The sequence below is a fragment of the Rhinolophus ferrumequinum genome, chromosome 27 (genome assembly GCF_004115265.2).
Source record: "Rhinolophus ferrumequinum isolate MPI-CBG mRhiFer1 chromosome 27, mRhiFer1_v1.p, whole genome shotgun sequence".
NCBI lineage: Eukaryota > Metazoa > Chordata > Mammalia > Chiroptera > Rhinolophidae > Rhinolophus > Rhinolophus ferrumequinum.
This window is the reverse complement of record NC_046310.1, coordinates 21,227,204-21,247,105: the sequence shown is the minus strand read 5'-3', so window position 1 is coordinate 21,247,105 and position 19,902 is coordinate 21,227,204. Positions and strand designations below refer to the sequence as shown.

Sequence of the window (19,902 nt, the reverse complement as noted above, 5' to 3'; positions counted from 1 at the left end):
TGCAAACGTCATGAAAGACAAAGAATGAAGAAATGTTCTAAATTAAAGGGCTCTAAAGAGACATGAAAATTAATTAGCCTGATACTGGTTTGGATCTTAACCAGAAAAAAGAATTCTCTTATAAAGAATATTATTTTCACAACTGGCAAAAATTAAAAAGGTCTATGGATTAGGAAAAAAAAAAAAAAAAAAACATATTACGTTTAAGGGACCATTCACCAAGACCATTCATTATAGGATCTCATTTCCATGAAAAGCTCCTACTAAGCAAAGCTTTAGAGACAGCAGTAGATTAGTGGTTTCTTAGAGCTCGTGGGCCTGGGGAGTGACTGCTCATGGGTACTGGGTTTCCTTTAAGGTGATGAAAATGTTCAAAATGTAGATTATGGATCTGGTTGCACAAATCCATTACTATACTAAAACCAGGGAATTACATATTTTAGGTATGTAAATAAATTGTATAGAATGGAAATTATATCTCAAAGACATTTTAAAAGAAACCCAAAGAAAAATTAATCTAGGCAAGTGAATTTTTTATGTATGAAATATTTATACATTTTAAGTGAAATAATTAGAAAGATATATCATTTATAATGTTCTCTTTAGGTAATTGGATTTTATTATAATTTCTTATTTTATGTGAGAAAAGTTTTATTGGAAATTTGCATCTGATGGTGTTTTGAAAAAGTAACTCAACAACCAAAAGAAACATAACATTTAGGAAGGAATTTTACTTTGTGAGGGGAAGTATTTTCTCTTTTCTAAGCAGAGAATTTTAAGATTATAATGTATGTCAGCGTGCCAAAATCAGAATCCCAGCATATGCTCCTGTCATAGTAATTTATAATTTATATTAATTACCTGTGACAAATGAATGGATCATTTAAATTCTTTCTATAGACCATAAAGAATTTAAGTCAGGTTCCCAAAATATATAAAATACAAATGCATAAAAATGTGTCATTGGAATCAGGTTACAGAGAAGGTAAGGATGGGAGAATAACAAAGCTAGGGTACGACTGGTGACAGTCACTCATACTACACCCTCTGTGTGGCTGGTAACGTCAGGTCCCATATTGGTCTCACTCTTCCTAGAAGCCAAAGAACAATCTGATGAGTTTCAAAATTCAGGTTCCAAATGGGAAGTGCCAACTCGTGGGTGAGTAGAATCTTTGCCCCTGTCCCAATAGCATGGCAAATAATATTTAAAAATTTTGGATGGTAGTAAATATGTCAGTCCTCTGTTTTCATTGCACATATCATGGTATATAATTTAATTTACTTGTTTGTTTGGTGGTTTCCCTCCTCAACTGGACAGTAAGCTTCCTTCAAGCAGGAATCATATCTATTGTTCACTTCATATGACCAGTGCACAGTAGTTAATACTTAATATACACCCCATAATATTGGATGAATAGAACAATGATATAGAGTCATCAAAAAAATGTCTCCACTGGGGACTATTAAAGAATATAATGAGTTGTGTTAGTCAGCTTTTACTGCAATAACAACCCCAAAATCTTAGTGGCTGCAAACAAACATTTCTTGGTCATCTTCCAGGAGGTCCTGGGTCCCCTGCAGTTCTGTCCCAGGCTGCGAATGGACTGTGGGTATGGCACACATGCCTTCTTACCCTAAGACCCCAGTCACCGGGCAGCCCTGATCTGGGACATATAGTCTCCAGGGCCAAGGGCACATGTCCAGGAGGGCTGACATTTCAGGCTAAGAGTTTCTTTTTGCTTGTGGTAGATGTTATTTCCACTTAGGTTTGATTGTCCAAAGCCAGTCATACAGTCTAACCCAAAGTAAGTAGGGCAGATAAGTTTACCCCATATGCTGGGAAGAGGTGGTTGGATTATTTACTGGCAGCAATGTAACCCACAGCATGTGCTAAGGAGCTGCTGGATTATATATTTGGCATCATCCTTCCAACAAAAGAGTTATTTCTTTTGTTGCCCTCCTGTGAAAGCCATGGTTCGTTAAAGTATGAATATTACTCGAAGGGATTGGTGTGGGAAGACACACTATATTACTTGAGGTATGTGCGTTGGTTTGCCTTGACCCGAGTGCAAAGTTATGAGATGTAGACCACAAACCCTTTAGAATTCTCTCGTTCATCCATTCCACAAACAGGTACTAGTGTCCTCGGTATTCCCGGCACTGAATACAAAATGGTGAACAAAGCAGACGTGACCCTTACTTAAAGGACTAGTCTAGTAGGGAGAGAGGAAAGAACATGGTATCATCAAGTGAATAATGGGGTGGGGGTGGATTAGGGGTGGCAGCAACAATGTAGACTGTGAAGTCCTTGTACGTTGATTCTGACGTGAGACCATAGACTATGTTCTCCGTTGAGAACCTAGAACACAGATATTCTGCATTGCTACAGTGAACACATTTGTGTATCTGACTATCATTCTGGCTGAGGGGTACCGTCCTGTACTCCCTGGGAGACTGAAAGGCTTGACTGAGACCTGGAAGTCATTGTTCCACTTTGAGGGAGGGGGCTGCTCAGTTACACCTTTCCAAGAATTAGGTGCTGGCAGTGGGGCCCAGTAGTTGTGTGGTTTCCTGGAAGGCCACGTGCTGCACGAGGTGGGTTTCTAATGCAGGAAGCTTTTGATCTGGAGAGTTGAGAGGTGGGCTCTGGACAAATTCTGCACCATGAAACCACCATGGCTTTTCATACAGTGCCTGTGACCTGCAAAGCATAGATACAGTGGTTAGGCTCGAGCAGGATAATGGAGGACCTAGGATAGTGACAAAGCTTAACGAGAAATAATCACCAATAATTATTCAGTACCTACTGTGTACTAGGCTGGGTGCTGGATGAATATTAATAAACACATATATAATAACCCCTGTTCTGATGAGAGTTTCTTCCAGTTTCACCAAGGACGCCTTGCTAGATGAATGAGATACCCTCGATTATGAATATATCACGTTTCTACTTCTAATGCTACAGTGTCACCCATGTACAATCTATGTAATTTAAATTGTTTAGAAAAATTAGCACATGTAAAAGAATTTGATAAAAAGAATGTGCTCTTAAAATGGAGTCTATTCTAAAAGGAAAGACTTTACTTAGGCATATTCTGGCCATATTTTTAAGGTTGTATGTGATGAATGGTTATGATATGTAGCAGAAGCAAAATGGCCTGAACTGGGTAGCAGTCTGGTGGAAACTCAGATTCCAGGCAAAACTTTCTTAAGTGAAAATGTCAGTGTAGTGGGTGCTCCATGAGTTGCACTTAACCTGGCGTAAACCCGGGTGACACTGGCATATGTGTATGCCTGTGAGGGATGGTAGAAGGTAAATGATGAGGGAGAAATGAGCTCTCTGTCACCTCCTTCTAATTGGTTAGGCGGCTAGCTAGTCACAGGTCAGCGACAAGGGCACAGACTCCTGAATCCAAGGCAAAGTTTCCTGGCTTCTCAAACCTAGTTAGCCAAGGTGGAAAGGAGTCAGGATTTTCCAAGGAGTGCTTGCATTCTGAAAGGAGGGGAGTCCCCCCGCTTCAGACTGAGACCCAAGTATCTGAAAGAGGTGCCTAGAACCTAGGCTGAAAGGAGATGATTGGAGTCCAAGCTTGAGTGGTGGAAATTTTCAACACAAAATTCTATACCGAAGAAAAGCTGTAAAACATCTAGAAGTGATTTTTAAATAACCTATGCTGCCATTAAACATGTCGTGGAAAGGGCACGTGCAAAAAGAAGACAGCGCCTGTTTCCACGAGCTTTTGAGTTCCCCTGTGCTTGTGGCCGTGTAACGGCTCTCTCGCTGCCCCGCCCTGCAGGTCTGTGGACATCCTGGAGCTGACGGAGCAGGAGGAGCTGCTGCAGTTCCACTACCACACCCTGCGGCTGTACTCGGCTGTGTGCGCCCTGGGCAACCACCGCGTGGCGCACGCGCTGTGCAGCCACGTGGACGAGCCGCAGCTGCTCTATGCCATCGAGAGCAAGTACATGCCCGGTCTGCTGCGCACCGGCTACTACGACCTGCTCATAGACATCCATCTGAGCGCCTATGCCACTGCGCGGCTCATGATGAACAGCGAGTTCATCGTGCCCATGACCGAGGAGACCAAGAGCATCACGCTCTTCCCCGACGAGCACAAGGAGCACGGGCTCCCCGGCATCGGCCTCAGCACCTCGCTGCGGCCGCGCATGCGCTTCTCCTCGCCCAGCTTCGTGCGCGTCAATCACGACTGCTACCAGGACAGCCCCGAGTTCCCGCTGGACACACTCAAGGCCAAGACCTTGCAGATGCTGACCGAGGCGGTGCGGGAGGGTGGCCTGCGCGCGCGGGACCCGGTCGGGGGCACCACCGAGTTCCTCTTCGTGCCCCTCATCAAGCTCTTCTACACGCTGCTCATCATGGGCGTCTTCCACAGCGAGGACCTCAAACACATCCTGCAGCTGATTGAGCCCCGGGTGTTCACCGAGGCCGTCCCAGGCGAGGAGCGCCAGGCGCCGCCCAGGGAGCCCCGCATAGACGATGCCAGGCCGGAGGGCACACGTGGGGATGCAGCTGAGGGGCTGCTGCAGATGAAGCTGCCCGAGCCTGTGAAGCTACAGGTGAGCCGGGAAGGGCCGCAGGTGGGCGGAGGGAGAGGGGTGGGGAAGCTCAGGGTCCCGTAGGGCCAAGGCCCTGAAACTGGTCTGTGTGTTCTTGTGGCATGGTAGTTTCCATAAAATTAATTGTCGTCTTGTTGTGTTCTGGGACCCACCAATCGAATTTTCTTACATTTGGAATGGAATTAGTAAATTTTCTAATGGAGTCAATTGACATTAGTCAAAGATAAATTTAGTTTATTTGTCTAGGTAGTTTCCTTGGCCAAATATAGGTCTGTCTGTCACACGTCTACAAGTGTGGCCTGTCATCACTGTTTGTTTCTCTGTGTGTATGTGTGTATATATGTATATTTCTGTGTATGTATAGTGTGTATGTACACATATGCATATTTATGTATATGTGTGTATAAGTGCATGTGCATATTTGCGTGTGTATGTTTGCATGTGTGTAGGTGTGCATATCTGTATTTGTATGTACAGTTATGTCGGTATGTGTGTATACTGTGTTTATGTGTATATGTGTATATTTGCACATGTGTATATTTGTGTGTTTGTCTATCTGAAAGGAGTGTAGGCTATGAGCTTCTGTCCTGCCAGCTCTTGTTCTCCCTCTAAATCATCAGCCATTTCCTGCATGGCTCCTCTTGTTTCTGCACATGCGTCTCACTGCATTTTGTTGGAATGTGTGAAATGCAGGCATCCCACACCGTTTCCTATCCCCTTGCACTCTCGCCAATCTCGGGCACTTGCTCACCTGTAGCAGTACCCGTCTCACATGTGTCACTTCCACCTCCTGCCTGTGTTTCTGAGGAACCGAAGGCATGGCCTATCTTTGTGATCATGATTTCTGAGGACCCTGTCTTTAGCCTCTTTGGTCCATTAGAGTCACTTGGATGTATATTACTATTATCAATGGCACACTGCTCTGCTCTCCGTTCCTCAGTCAGGTCTTCCTTGGAGCCTGGCACTCGGTGCTGGGGGAGGGAACAGATGTGGGTCCTGCCTTCGTGGAGCTTACAGTCCCTGGGGAAATACACACTTATTGATGAATTTCTTATAAAATGTCTCATGGCTACTTATGTTAAACGATCTGAATGAATAGAATGGATTACTAGAAGAAAAAACATTGCAATTGGATTGCTGTGAGAAAGGTGAGCGAGACCCTCTCTAAGTTGAGGTCACTGATGAGCTGGCATTCAGTGGGTGTGGAGAAGTAGGAAGAGTGTTGTGGGAACTTAGCACACAGCATGTGGCACTGAGGGTTCTGAAGCAGGAAAAGACCACGTGGCAGCAGCTGAATGAGCTAAAGAGACAGAGAGAGACAGGCAGAGACCATGTCACATAGAATCGAGCCCTTTGCTAAAACCAGCCGTGTGATGGATTTTGAATTTTAGTCTTAGTACAGTTGAAACCACTGAAGAATGTTAACAGGAGAATTTTATTCTAAACATCTCAGTGTAGCTGCTATGAGAAAAACAGACAAGAAGAAAGGAGAAGGTGGTCCAGGGCCCCTGAGTTGGGAGACTGTCACATGGGCCCAGACCCAAGGGGACAGTGCTTACACTAGGGTGGGGCAAAGGAGACAGAGGGAGGGGAACTGACACTAAGGCTACATTAGAGCTGGCATTGACAGAAACGGCTCTTTGGTAGATGGTGACACACAGGGTTTGAAAGTCCTTTTAAACACTGCCTTGTATACATATCACAATTAGTAGCAAGGGTATTTAAATGTTTTCCTAAACTTGGGCAGAGCATCCTCTGGTAGGCACGTTTCTACCAAGTTACTGTATCAGTTAAAAATCTTTTGGGCTTCTGGTAGGACAATTCCGGGCAGTCATTTAGCGAATAAACAGTGAAAACACTTGATTAACTTACATGCAAAGTCTGGAGGTAGACAGTTCTAAAACTGAGGACCACCTTCTCCTTTCTTCTTGTCTGTTTTTCTCATAGCAGCTACACTAAGAGGTTTAGAATAAAATTCTCCTGTTAACATTCTTCAGTGGTTTCAACCGTACTAAGACTAAAATTCAAAATCCATCACACGGCTGGTTTTAGCAAAGGGCTCGATTCTATGTGACATGGTCTCTGCCTGTCTCTCTCTGTCTCTTTAGCTCATGGTATAGTAGTTCAGTGATGTCATCAAGAACCCAGACCTTAATATCCTTCTGTGACCCTCAGTCTACGGTTTTCATCCTAAAAGGTGTGTTACCACATCTTCTTCCAGTAATCGTGTCACGACCCAGTAGCATTAATTTTGAGAAGAGGGTGTTCTAGTCTGTTATTAATGATGGAAAAATCATTCCCAGAAGACTTCTGGCAAACTTCTCCTTATATATCTCCTTGGCCGTATAATACTTGAAGCTACAGAGGAGGCCGGGACAGTGAGTGTCCTCCAAACAGACATTCATGTGCCATTTTGGCTCAAATTCTGTTGCATTTCCTGGGGCCTCCTTCGCAAAACCAGGATTCTGTTCATACTGGAGAAGAGGTGGCCTCTAGGGATCTCTGCCATTGATTTTGATTTGCTATCCATTAACAGTTTAAAGGTTCAGAAATTCAGTTTGGTGTCCCTTTAATTGTCCCTTTAGATGTGCCTGTTACTTCAATACCTCTGTGACTGCCAGATCCGGCACCGGATAGAAGCCATTGTGGCCTTTTCAGATGACTTTGTAGCTAAGCTCCAAGACAATCAGCGCTTCCGATACAATGAAGTTATGCAAGCCTTAAACATGTCGGCTGCACTCACAGCCAGGAAAACAAAGGAATTCAGGTCACCACCTCAAGAACAGGTACGTGAATAAGTTGAAAGGTACTCCTTTTTTCCTTTGGGTTTTAGCTCGTTCAGGATCCATGCATCGCAAAATTATATCATAAGTTACAAGTGTATTTTTTCCCGTTCTCTTTCAACTAGCCAAGTTGATACAGTTGGTATTCTTAGTTTCTCCAAACAATCTACTTGTTTAGTTTAAACAAATGAGAGACTTATTACAAGGGATCAAGTGTATCATGAACTCTTTGAGGAAACCAGTGTGCAAGATTCTGAAGTTATACAAATAGAAACAATATCCAACAGCAGGTGGTTCTTCATGGTTGATACGGTTCCATCCCAGCTAGCAGGAACCCTTGACTCCTAGGGCTCGATACTAGACACTTTCTATTTAGTCCCTCCATAGAAGAATGAAATTTCATTGCTACCATTCTTGCTGCAAGATTGATCACCTGTTTGCAGTTCTTCCTCTTGTCGTTCACCTCCAAACTGAGGTCCCCCTGGGTGTAGCAGAACCAAAGAACTGACTGAATCTGGAGTCTTCCTCAGGATGGGACTCACAGTGTGAGAAATTACCAGGAGGTAGCTATGGAGGTCAAAGATACAGCTGACAGATCTTGTCTTCAATATCTTATCCTTACTGTTTCCCTCTAGATTCAAGATACCTCCAGATGAAAGTGTTTAGGGACTTACTGCAGAATTAATTTTTTCTCACCAGAATAATTTCTTTGAGGGAAGGGACACAGATTGTTGTTTATTTTTATACACATCATTTATTGAGCAGAGAGCAAGTCCAACCCCTCCCAGATTATCTCCATTTGTTAAACTGTTATTGGGAGACCTCTGCTTCTGGAAAGATGGAGTACATTCACCTTTCCCTATTGTAAGTACAACCATAACCCTGGGCATTACATAAAAGACAGCATAAGAAGACTCTGAAAGATAGAGAGGAGAAAGGAGGCTAGCTACAGAACAGAACTCGGTACCTGAGGAAAGACATGGTGGTGAGTTCCCTTGGGTTTTCTTTTTGCCTCATCTGTCCCACATATGGGGCTAAAGAAACTGGCTACCCAGAACGCCAACAAGCAGAGAAAAGAAAAGCCCCAACAGAAACCTTCTACACGCAGCCAAAGGACCAGGAAAACTGTCTGTCTTTTTAGCCAGACAGAAAACTTGTAGTTAATAACTGCACAACTCCAGCCAAAAACCAGAGGAAACACTGTACCCTGAACCCAATCCCAACCAGCAATGCCGAGTCAGGAGTCCAGCCTTCCACTCTCACCAGCTGTAATGAGGTACTCAGGCTGGGAGCTGGGACTTGATCCTGCTGAGTGGACATGAGGCCTCCAAAGTGTCAGTAGAGGCCATCGAGGGAGAAGGACCAGCCGGGGTTGTATGAATACAGGTTAGTAGGGAACTGGAGCTTTCAGCCTCGTCCAGCAGGAACAAGGTGTCCTCCCTCCTTCAAGTGTCCGAGGTGACCAAGTGGGGAAATGGACTTCTGCTCCCACCTGGCAGTAACAAATGTAACCAAGGTCTAGTCCTGCTAGATAGTATCAGATGAAGCCAAACGATTACATAAGATCCAAAGTCTCATAACATAATACCAAAAATGTCCAGGTTTTCATTAAAAATCATGCACTACACCAAGAACCAGGAAAAACTTGAAGGGAAAATATAATCAATAGACACCAACTGTGAGATGACAAACTTGTTGAAATTATCTGACAGAGCTTTTAAAGCAGCCATCATAAAACTGTTTCTAAAAGCAAGGAAGGAAGGAAGGAAGGAAGGAAGTCCCAGCAAAGAAATAGAAGATATAAAGAATCAAATGAAAATTTTATAAGTGAAAAATACAATAACCAAAATTTAAAAACCCTCAATGGATGGACTTAACAGCAAAATGGAGGTGACTGAGAAATGAATCATTGAACCTGAATTGAAGAAAGAACAGTAGAAATCACCCAGCACACAAAACAGAAAATAGACTGGAAAAAAAGTAGATTCTCAGGGACAAGTATAAATATAACAAAAGATCTAACATTTGTGACACGAGTGTTTCAGGGACAAAATGTTTCAGGAGAAAAATGGTGACCTGAAAAATACTTGGAAAACTATTGTTTGAAAACTTCACAAATTTGGCAAAAGATATTAAAAAAAAAAAAAAAAAGAGGCTGAGTAAACTCCAAACAGGATACCCAAAGAAATTTAGACCAAACATATAGTCAAACTTCTGAAAACTAAAGACTAAGAAACATACTTGAGAGTAGTGAAAAAGAAATGGTACCTATAGAAGAAAAACAGACTGAGTGACAACAGATTTCTACTCAGAAAACATGGAGGCCAGAAAGAAGTAGCACAGTTTTCAAGTGCTGAAAGAAAAGAATTGTCAACCCTGAATTCTATATTCAGTATAAATACACTTCAGGAATGAAGGGGAAATCAAGACATTCCTTCAATGAAGGAACACAGTGATTATTTCGCTGCATTACACCTATCCTGAAAGAATGCCTAAAGGATGTTCTTTAAACAGAAAGAGTAAAATTTTGAAAATCAGGAAGGAAGAAAGTACAGCAGAAAGTGTTAAGACATTGGTAAATACAGTACATTTTCCTTTTCCCCTTGAGTTCTCTACATGAAAATCCATGTTTAAGTGAACACCGTGCAGTTCAAACTCATGTTGTTCAAGAGTCAACTGCCTTTTCAGTCCATGGTTGGGAATCCACATATGTAGAGTGCTGACTTAAGTTATACATAGGTTTTTGACTGTGAGGGCCGTCAGTGTCCCAACTTCTATGGGGTTAGCTGGATAGGAAATATTTAAGACAATTATATTTTAAATGGAGAAGAAAAAGGGACATAAAAAAGATAAGGCTTCTGCACTTATCTCAAACTAATAAAATGTTGATACCTGTAGACTGTGATAAATTGTGTATGTATAATGTAGTGTTCAGAGCCACCACTAAAAAAGCTTTACAAAGAAATACACTAAAAAAATACCATGATAATTCAAAGTGGGACCCTAAAATTTGTTCATGGAACCCACAGCAAATTGGGAAAAAAAATAAATCAGAACAAACAGTAAACAAGTAAAATAACAGACATATCAATAACATAGCATATCAACAAATTCATGAATATAAACAAATGTACCAGTTAAAAGACAGAGTTTGGGGAAATGGATTTTAAAAACTTCACCTAACTACATGCTGTCTACAAGAAACTCACTTCCTGTATAATCATGTAGGTTGGCTGAAAGTAAAAGGATGAAAAAAGATATGTCGTGAAAAATTAATCAAAAGAAAGTACGAGTGCCTATATCAGAGCAAGGAAGATTACCAGAGACAGATGGGGCATTACACACTGATAATGTATGCACTGAACAACAGAGCTACAAAATATGTGACATCAACACAGATAGAATTGAAAGGAGAAATAGACAAATACACAATTATAGTTCGGAACTTCAACACCCCTCTCACGATAATTGATGAAACTAGACATAAAATCAGGAAGCATATAGGAGAATGCAACTCTATCACCAGCTAACAGGATTTTTGGATATTTGTGGACTATACCCAACAACAGAATACACATTTTTTTCAAGTGCCCATAAAGCACAAAGATGGACTATGTCCTGGGCCATAAAACCACCTCAACAAATGTAGAATAATTGGATTTTTTTATTGCAGAATTTTTTTTTTTTTAGTTCAGTACTGTAGTACCTTGGTTTTCAAACGTCTCTGTTGATGAACATTTTGGTTTATGAACACCGTAAACTCGGAAGTAAATGCTTTGGTTTTCAAACATGCCTCGGAAGTCAAACTTGTCACATGGCTTCCGCTGAGTGCAAGATCCTGAGGACTAGCTGTCAGCTGTTTTCCAACGTTTCAGAACTTCTGGAACAGATTACGTCGAAAATCAACAACAGATCCATCCATGTTGGTGCAAATGGCAGTATTTCATCTTTTCTTATGGTAGAGTAGTATTCCACTGTGTATAGTACTACATCTTCTTTATCCAATCATCTATCAAAGGACACTTTGCACTTTGGTTGTTTCCATGTCTTGGCCACTGTACATAATGCTGCAGTGAACATTGGAGTACATATATCTTTACGGATAAATGTTTTCAAAATTTTTGGGTAAATACCCAGGAGAGGGACTGCTGGGTCATATGGTAATTCTATTCTAAATTTTTTGAGGAACCTCCATACTGTTTTCCCTAGTGGTTGTACCAATTTACATTCCCACCAACAGTGTATGAGGGTTCCTTTTTCACCAGTGACACAGATAATAGTTTAGTGGTTACCAGAGGGAAAGGGGTAAAACAGGGATCAAGTACAGGGTAAAGGGGGTCAAATATATGGTGATGGAAGGAGAACTGACTCTGGATAGTGAACACGTAATGTGATATATAGATGATGTATTGTAAAATTGTACATTTGAAACTTATATAGCCCTAAGTAGTTTTGTTGACCATTGTCACTCTAATAAATTTTAATAAAAAAAAAAAAAAAGAAAGAAAGCCTGACCTCCCCTCCCCACATAAAAAAGAAAGAAAAAGAAAAGAAAAAAAGAAATCAATATCAGGAAGATAACAGGAAAATCTCCAAAAACTTGGAAAGTAAACAATACACTTCTGAATAATCCACGGTTTAAGAAGAAAGGGAAGTCTCAAAGAAAATTTAAAAATACATTGAAATGAGAGAACATTTTTGGAAATGGCTAAAGCAGTGCTGAGAGGGAAATACATTTAAAAAGTGAAAAAAACACTCAAATCAATAATCTAAGTGGCCACCACAAGAATTTAGAAAAAGAAGAACAAAATAAACCCAAAGCAACCAGAAGGAAGGTAATAATAGAGATAAGAGCAGATAGAAATCAATAAACTGAAAACAGGACAATTGAAAATGATCAGTGAATCTTGAAGCTGGTAATTGTAAAATATTAAAATTGGCAAAACTCTAAAAAAGACTGACAAAGGAAAAAAGAGAGAAGACACAAATTATCAATATCAGGAATGAAATGAGGTATCACTACAGACCCTGCAGACATCCAGAGCATCATATGAGAATACGTATATGTACACTGTATGATACAACATATAACATTCTTGACATAATACAGAAATGGAGAATAGATTAGTAGTTGACAGGAATTAGAGATGAGGAGCAGGCAGGAGGACAGTGGGTGTGGATATAAACAGATATCAGGAGGGAACCTTGAGATGATGGAGTTCTCTTATCAGTGTTGATATTCTGGTTGTGATACTGTACTACTGTTTTGCAAGATGCTACCGTAGGGGAAACTGAGCAAAGGGTACATGGGATCTCTCTCTGTATTATTTCTTAGAATAGCATATGAATCTACAATGAACTCAAAATAAAAGTTTAAAAAAATTCACATAAAAAAACTCTAAAAAGAAAACTTAACAGCTGTTTCCTAAAGGGAAATTATGGAACAGCAATGGACCTTCCTTTTCTTCATTCATAAATGTAATATTACAGTGTCTAAAATGAAATTTAATGGAAGAAAGTTTCTTGCCCTTTGTTTAACTGAACTCTTAACAAAAGCATAGTTATCGATTATATTAGATTTTTCCTTCTTTACTTCTCAAAAAAGAGTTCTTTAAAATATTCAATAAGGTGTAGAAATTAGAAAATGGAAATCTAGGAGAAGCATAATAAAATATTTTAATAACATTTAGAGCTTAGTTGATTTAAGGACTCTAAGTATACATGGGTCGAACATATTGTGCCATTTTGAAAGGAAGAAACTTGCATGACTGTTTTGCAGTGTTAAGCTTTGAGTGATTTCATTTATTTTGTGGTTATTTGTTGGATTCAATGATAGGAATACTTTTTCCTCTGTTGGGCTTTTTTTATGAGTACTTAAAAACAGGTTTTGAACATCTTTGGTTTTCACAATCTTTGCTGTGTCTTTCCTGAATCCACTTCTCTCTCGTTCTTGTTCTTCCTCTTTCTTGTTCCAAACTTTCAGATCAATATGCTCCTCAATTTCAAGGATGACAAAAGCGAGTGTCCATGTCCTGAAGAAATCCGAGACCAACTCTTGGATTTTCATGAAGATCTGATGGCACATTGTGGTAAGATCTTCTTGATGTACAGCTCTTCTTATATGTACAAATACTGGTACAAAAGTAAGTATATATGTAATAGGCTCACCAATATGCACGATGCCTCTTAGGAGGTCACCAAAGAATACTTATTATGGTAAAATGGTTCACTGATCCTGTGGGGCGTGGTCAGGAGGAGTAGAGAGATCAGAAAGGCAGTCGGCGCAGAAGATGACTGAAATTCTCCCTCTTTTCCCTCTTAACCTCAGTGGCAGGGCACGGGAAAGGAGAATGAGGAATTGTAACCAGATGCTTTTGGCAGAAGATGAGTGTTAGGTTAATGTTGTCTAAAGAAATTTGATCACAGACAGTGGTATTTAAACTGATTGCAGGGTTGCTTTTTAGGACTGGCCTAGGAAATCCAGCATATATTTTTTGAAATTAATGCCAAAGGAAATCCTGCACTAAATTATATGTCAGTAGCCCAAATCTATTAAAGGAATTCTCCTCTCCTTTTATTCAAAGAATGTTTAAAATGGAATTGATTAGATGTTCTGGATGGTTACTTCCTTCTGTCTTTATGAAATAATGTGGATAAAGTCTGTGTTCTAGGGAAAGAAAATGAATTAGCCATTTCTTAAGTGATAGGTATAGCATCCGTGGTATGATTTTATTTTATTTTAATAAAGAGAATAAAAGCACCATCTTGAATAGTTTATGAAGAACCAGTAAATGACTGCCAGAAAGTTGTTATATGTATATATGTACACACAGACACACACACACACACACACACACACACTATATTTATATACTATATTAATATGTATTGTATATAAATATAGGGAATATTCTAAAATGGTAGAATTACTGCTTCAGATAAAAACACTCCCTAGTTTAGGATACCTAATTATGACTATTTTCTGCATCTCAGCTCATTAAAATACCACGGACACTTATGGAGCCAAGTGAGGGGGATAAAAATGAGGGAGGTTTTAGGCAGGCAGAACTGCAGGTCTAGACAGATGGCGCCCAAAGTCAGAGATGCTTGTATCAATCAGCTCCAATAGCAGAATTGATCTTGACTCCTGAGAGAGTCTTTTGCTCTGTGCTCAGTTTTGTATTTTGTGCTGGCCCTGAGCCCACAGGAACAGAGGAAGAAGAGAGAGGAGGAAAAGAGGCCAATGGTGAATCGTATCTCTGCGTGCTAGTGGGCGAGCTTGCGTACTCAGTGTTGTCCAATGTTTTAGACATGGCGGCGTTGCTTTCAGCCATGATTGGAAAAGGTGGCAAAGCCTGGGAAGTGTTTCTCTTAAACGTATTTTTTAAGTGTTTGTTTTCTTCTTTCTCTTTGCTTTGTTCATTTTAGGAATTGAGCTGGATGAAGATGGTTCTCTGGATGGAAACAGTGATTTAACAATTAGAGGACGCCTGCTGTCCCTGGTAGAAAAGGTGACATGCCTGAAGAAGAAACAAACTGAAAAGCCAGTTGAGAGTGACGCCAAGAAGTCCTGTAAGCAGTACGAAGGGGCACTGCAGAGTGACTCCACTGCTGACACTCATTCCTCCCGCTACTGTCTCACTAGATGAGCCCGTGAGAAAATTGAGTTCACAGCTCCCAAGAGTTAGATCCTAAGTAGATGCCTGGAGCCACCAGAAGTAGGCAGCACCAAACTATATGTATAGGAACAGACATATAAAGGACATGTATAGGAGAGACAGCAGCACTGTAAGGGTGGACGGGCTCCCTAGAGCGCTGCAAGTTTAGGTATTAGTTCAGAGACTATCAAGAGAAAATAAAACGCAGTCATGCAGCCTTCCTAGCTAAATATTATGCAATTGATTTTCGAATATTCTTGCATCAAGTTAAACCTTTTTTTCAAGTTTAAATAGATATTGTCTGTAACTATATTTTGGTTCTGAAATATTTTCTAAATGGTTATGCGTTTCTGGTTCATTCATATCCTATTTCACTGAAGAGTGACAGCTGATACTCCGTGAAAACAAGTGAGCACACGGACAGGGAGTCTCCCAGACCCACCTCATCTGGAAGGGGCAGAAGTAGGTCTGTGAGATCTGCTTACATGTCACCTCAGTCCTAGGACTCCATTCATTTTCAGATGCAGTGCCGGTAGATAACAGCTTTTACTGAAAGATAAAATAAATAAATAAATAAAATCAGGAAACAAAATTTTTCTCACGAACTTACAATGGAAACCCTTTCCATTATAAACAATTAAGTCTAAATTTATTTCTTAGTGTCAAATTTGAGTCAGGTCTTCTTCAAAATCCGAGTTCAACATTTCTTATTATTTTTTGGTATTATGAAGCTTATGAATTTGACCTATTTAAAATGACAATGTGGTTTTGAAGTATATGGAAGTATATTGGTATTTAATCTGCATTTTGTAGTTGGTTAAAATTGGTAGGTTTTCTTTTTTTCTTAAATAATGTATAGATTAAAGCAGGTTAAACAGCTTCTTTTCAAAATCATCCGGAGTACTGATGATAGGAATTAAATACCTCATAATGTATGAATTGGTCACATCAACCCTACTTAGCTTTGATAATTGTAGTAGTTATTTTAAGAGGTTTGGAATTTGTATTGTTTTTAAGTGTACTACATTATATATTACATAGCAAATAATCTATATATGGAAAGATTTTTCACTTTAATACAGCTTCACAAGCAAGTCATTTTAAAGACATTTTAAGTGGCAATTGGGATCCAGATTTAAGTAGAAATATAATTACATGTGGATCTATTGCAAATGACTCAGATGAGGAGACAGTTGGGTAACTAGATAGCTCCTTGGATGACTATGACTTACCTTTACAAGGATATATGACTTGAGATCTTCTGGGAGGAAAGTAATGGAGCAAAGAAAATAAAGGAGCAGCACCACTCACAGTGATTGCCCTATGGATTCCCAATAGTGGTTTTGAAACAACTAAAATCCTTTAATTATAAAAATGGTTCTTAAAGAGAAGTTTGTGGATTTTCATTCTTGCATGTCTATAACCCATCTTTATTGACGTACATATATATGTTTAAATGAAGTTTATTGCCTTCAAAGAATATTCCTAAAAATTCTGGTACTCATATGAGTTTGGGGTTATGAGATATGCAGTTGAAATGCCCAAGTAATTTGTCTTCTCTTACTATTTTTCCTTTTTTTAAAAAAAAATTATCAATAATGACTCTGCAGCCACTCTTCAGCAGCTGATTTCTGACACAATGGTTCGATGGGCTCAAGAGTCTGTCATTGAAGACCCTGAGTTGGTGAGGGCCATGTTTGTGTTGCTCCATCGACAGTATGATGGCATTGGCGGTCTGGTTCGTGCTCTGCCAAAAACCTACACCATAAACAGCGTTTCCGTGGAGGACACCATCAATCTGCTGGCGTCTCTTGGTCAGATTCGTTCTCTGCTGAGTGTGAGGATGGGCAAAGAGGAAGAGAAGCTTATGATTCGTGGATTAGGGTAAATTATGTAATTATTACAACCTTTTGCCATATGTATTTCTTCTAATTGTTTATCCTAATACTAGCACAATAGGCACATTAATGGAAATCCATTGTCAAGATTATACGGTCATTAAATTAGATTGTAGTTTTTTCTAGAGATTAAGTTGAAAGCTAAATAAAAAAAGTGCTCAATAAATACATGTCTAATTTTACACCTAGATGCTAAGATGACTACGATATACAACAAATACCTTAGAGTTTGTTTTTTATTAATTTCTCAGTATGTGTAATTGTGTATAAGCATGTAGGTTAATAAAAATCCACTAAAATTCATGGGGAGATAAACATTTATAAGCAGGAAATAATAAGGATGGTTGTCTGTATCTACTGGGCCTTGAAAAAAGAATGGGGAAAAACAACCCTTCTAAGAATTTAGCATTGTAAGTTGTTCTTCACGTGGATTGGAAGGTTAACATTTATAGCTCATGCATAGGCTAAGGATCCCCAAGCTGAGAAATTAACATAAAAAATGGCCTGGATGTATGCTTTCTCGGCTCAAGTTACTTTGAAATTTTGCAAGAAACACATAAATATTACCAAAGATAAGCACATAATCAAAAATTGCAAAGCACATAAAGACACAATTCACCATAAATAAGGAACTGTAGATACAATAAATAGTGGAGTTAGAACACCTCTCCCAAGAACTTCAGATAATAGAATGCCAGAAAGAGAACATAAAGATACTGTACACAAAGGAATAAATAAAATCTTCAAATATAAGATATACAAAGAGTTCAGGAAGATTTGAAAAAGATCCAAATAGAACTTCTAGAGATGAAAAATATGATAATTGACATTAAAACAATGATGTAGTTAAATTACAGATAATATCTAGCTGAAGAGAAAATTAATAGATACTGTCATAGAGCTGAGGAAATTAGTAATGCAGAACTGAGTGATAAAGAAATACAAATGAGAAGTTAAGAGACCTAGGGCATAGTATAAGATGTTCCAGTATTTGCTGCATAGGATTTCTAGAAAACAACAGAACAGATGAACTAGAGAATGGGAATATTTGAAAAGCTCTTGGCTTGGGTTTTTCAGAATTAATGAAAAACATGAATTCACAGATTCATAAAACACCAATAGTTCCACATCCACAGACAGATAAATGTATGAATTTATTACTGCATAAAACCAGTGATAGACTATTTTACAAGACTATATAGAGAAAAGCCAGAACACTGGCAAAGAAATGATATTTAGAATTCTCAATAGCAGAACTGGAAGCATAACTCAATGGAACACTACATTTAAAGTTCTGACAGAAAATAACCATCAATTTAGAATGTGTTACCCAACTGAGAATTCAGCAGAATGAGCTTGTACTTTGTATGGATTTGGAGATTAGAATTTATAACCTATATTCAAGAGTGAGGGCAAAACAAAGATATTTATGAATGTTAACTTACAGTCCCTCAGTGAAAGACCTTCTAACGGCTGTACATTTGAGAAAAGAAAATGGAATTCAGAGAGAAGGAATGGGAAGCAATAAGTTTTAGTGAGACTATTACTGGTATGTATACACACAAATCTAAGCAACCATTAAGCTTGCATAACTTGGCGATATGAAAATAAGAGGGAATTCATATACCAGAGAAAAATAAAAGCTTCTATTTTTCACAAGAAAAATACCTAAACAAGATGTAGAAATCTGGAAAGTAGAATATTGAAAAGTGATGTAGAATACATATACTCAACAGGAAGGAAGGAAGGAAGGAAGGAAGGAAGGAAGGAAGGAAGGAAGGAAGGAAGGAAGGAAGGAAGGAAGGGGAGAAAAAAGCTGTAATCTACTTCTATAAATATCAGATAAAAGAAGAGCTAATGATGCTGACTACTGACATAGGTAAAATAGAATGCAAAGAAAAAGTAAAAAGGAGTAAAGAAACCTAAAGATGGTTCTTTGAAAAATAAAACCTAATGAAATACAGAATAATCAGTTTTATCGTTGACAAACTAAAAAAAAACATAATTGTGTGGGAAAAAAAGTATGGAAATATTCAGATTGTGTGATATCATTTATATAAATTTTAAATTCATAAAGCAGTACTGTGTATTGTACGTGAGACTATTAAGTTTTTGAAATCACAAAAATAAACTAGAAGGTTATATTCTAAAGTCATTATAATGGTTACACACTAAAAATAAATCTACTAACTGGACAAAGAAGGAGTACAGAAGAGTCGGAACAACCAAAGGAAACTTTATGGCTTTTATTCATAATTATATGAGCATGAGTCTTTTTTGAATACTAATACATGAATGTAACCCTAGGAAGCTTCTCAGAGTAAGTGATCTTAATTAACCAACGAAAAGGGAAGGATTCAAGGAAATGGCGAGCACTTTCTTTCCCAAATGAACATATAACAATAAAATGTGTTGTTAACATATAAACCAACATAACATATGTGTTGTTAACATATAAACCAAAGTAGTGATAAAACTCAAAATCATTATGAAACAAAATAAAGTGTATTTTTGTGACATTAGAAATATTCCTAAAATAGACACATCTAGTAAGTGACAACCTGCTTACTCAGTGGTAGAATTATAAATCCATTTCATTTACCTCGAACAAAGGCAAACAAGATTTTTCAATTAAGACTTTCAAAGTTAGGTCATACAAAGGATTTGAATGGACAAGAGAACAAATCCTGTGTTTGTAACTGATTTGAATGTTGAGGTTCTCTTGCTGAATGGCCTGCTCTCTACTGAAGGAAATGGATGCCTTTTTTACCTTATTTCTTCTTGCATGAAACAGATAAGACCTGCATTAGTCCTGACCCCCAGTCAGTGCTCTGAGTTGTGCTATCTAAAAGCTCTCTCTTTATTAAAAAAAAAAAAAAAAAGGAAGAAAAAGAAGAAACACACAACTAAAACTGCAAAAAAAAAAAAAAGAATCATAGAAGAATCCTACTATTCCACTTTCTCGATACATCCATGGTAACTAAA

The 19,902-nt window shown here is 38.9% G+C and overlaps 1 protein-coding gene across 5 annotated transcripts in view; it reads left to right on the top strand.

Annotated features, from left to right (window-relative positions):
* RYR2 (ryanodine receptor 2) overlaps positions 1–19,902 on the top strand; it is a 572,172-nt gene that overhangs the window by 391,524 nt on the left and 160,746 nt on the right. For all 5 annotated transcript variants that reach the window (XM_033099500.1, XM_033099502.1, XM_033099501.1 and 2 more), the window contains 5 exons: positions 3,798–4,578; positions 7,164–7,364; positions 13,345–13,450; positions 14,790–14,933; positions 16,630–16,903. In XM_033099500.1, the coding sequence (XP_032955391.1) occupies positions 3,798–4,578; positions 7,164–7,364; positions 13,345–13,450; positions 14,790–14,933; positions 16,630–16,903 (1,506 nt within the window). The remainder of the gene's footprint in view (positions 1–3,797; positions 4,579–7,163; positions 7,365–13,344; positions 13,451–14,789; positions 14,934–16,629; positions 16,904–19,902) is intronic.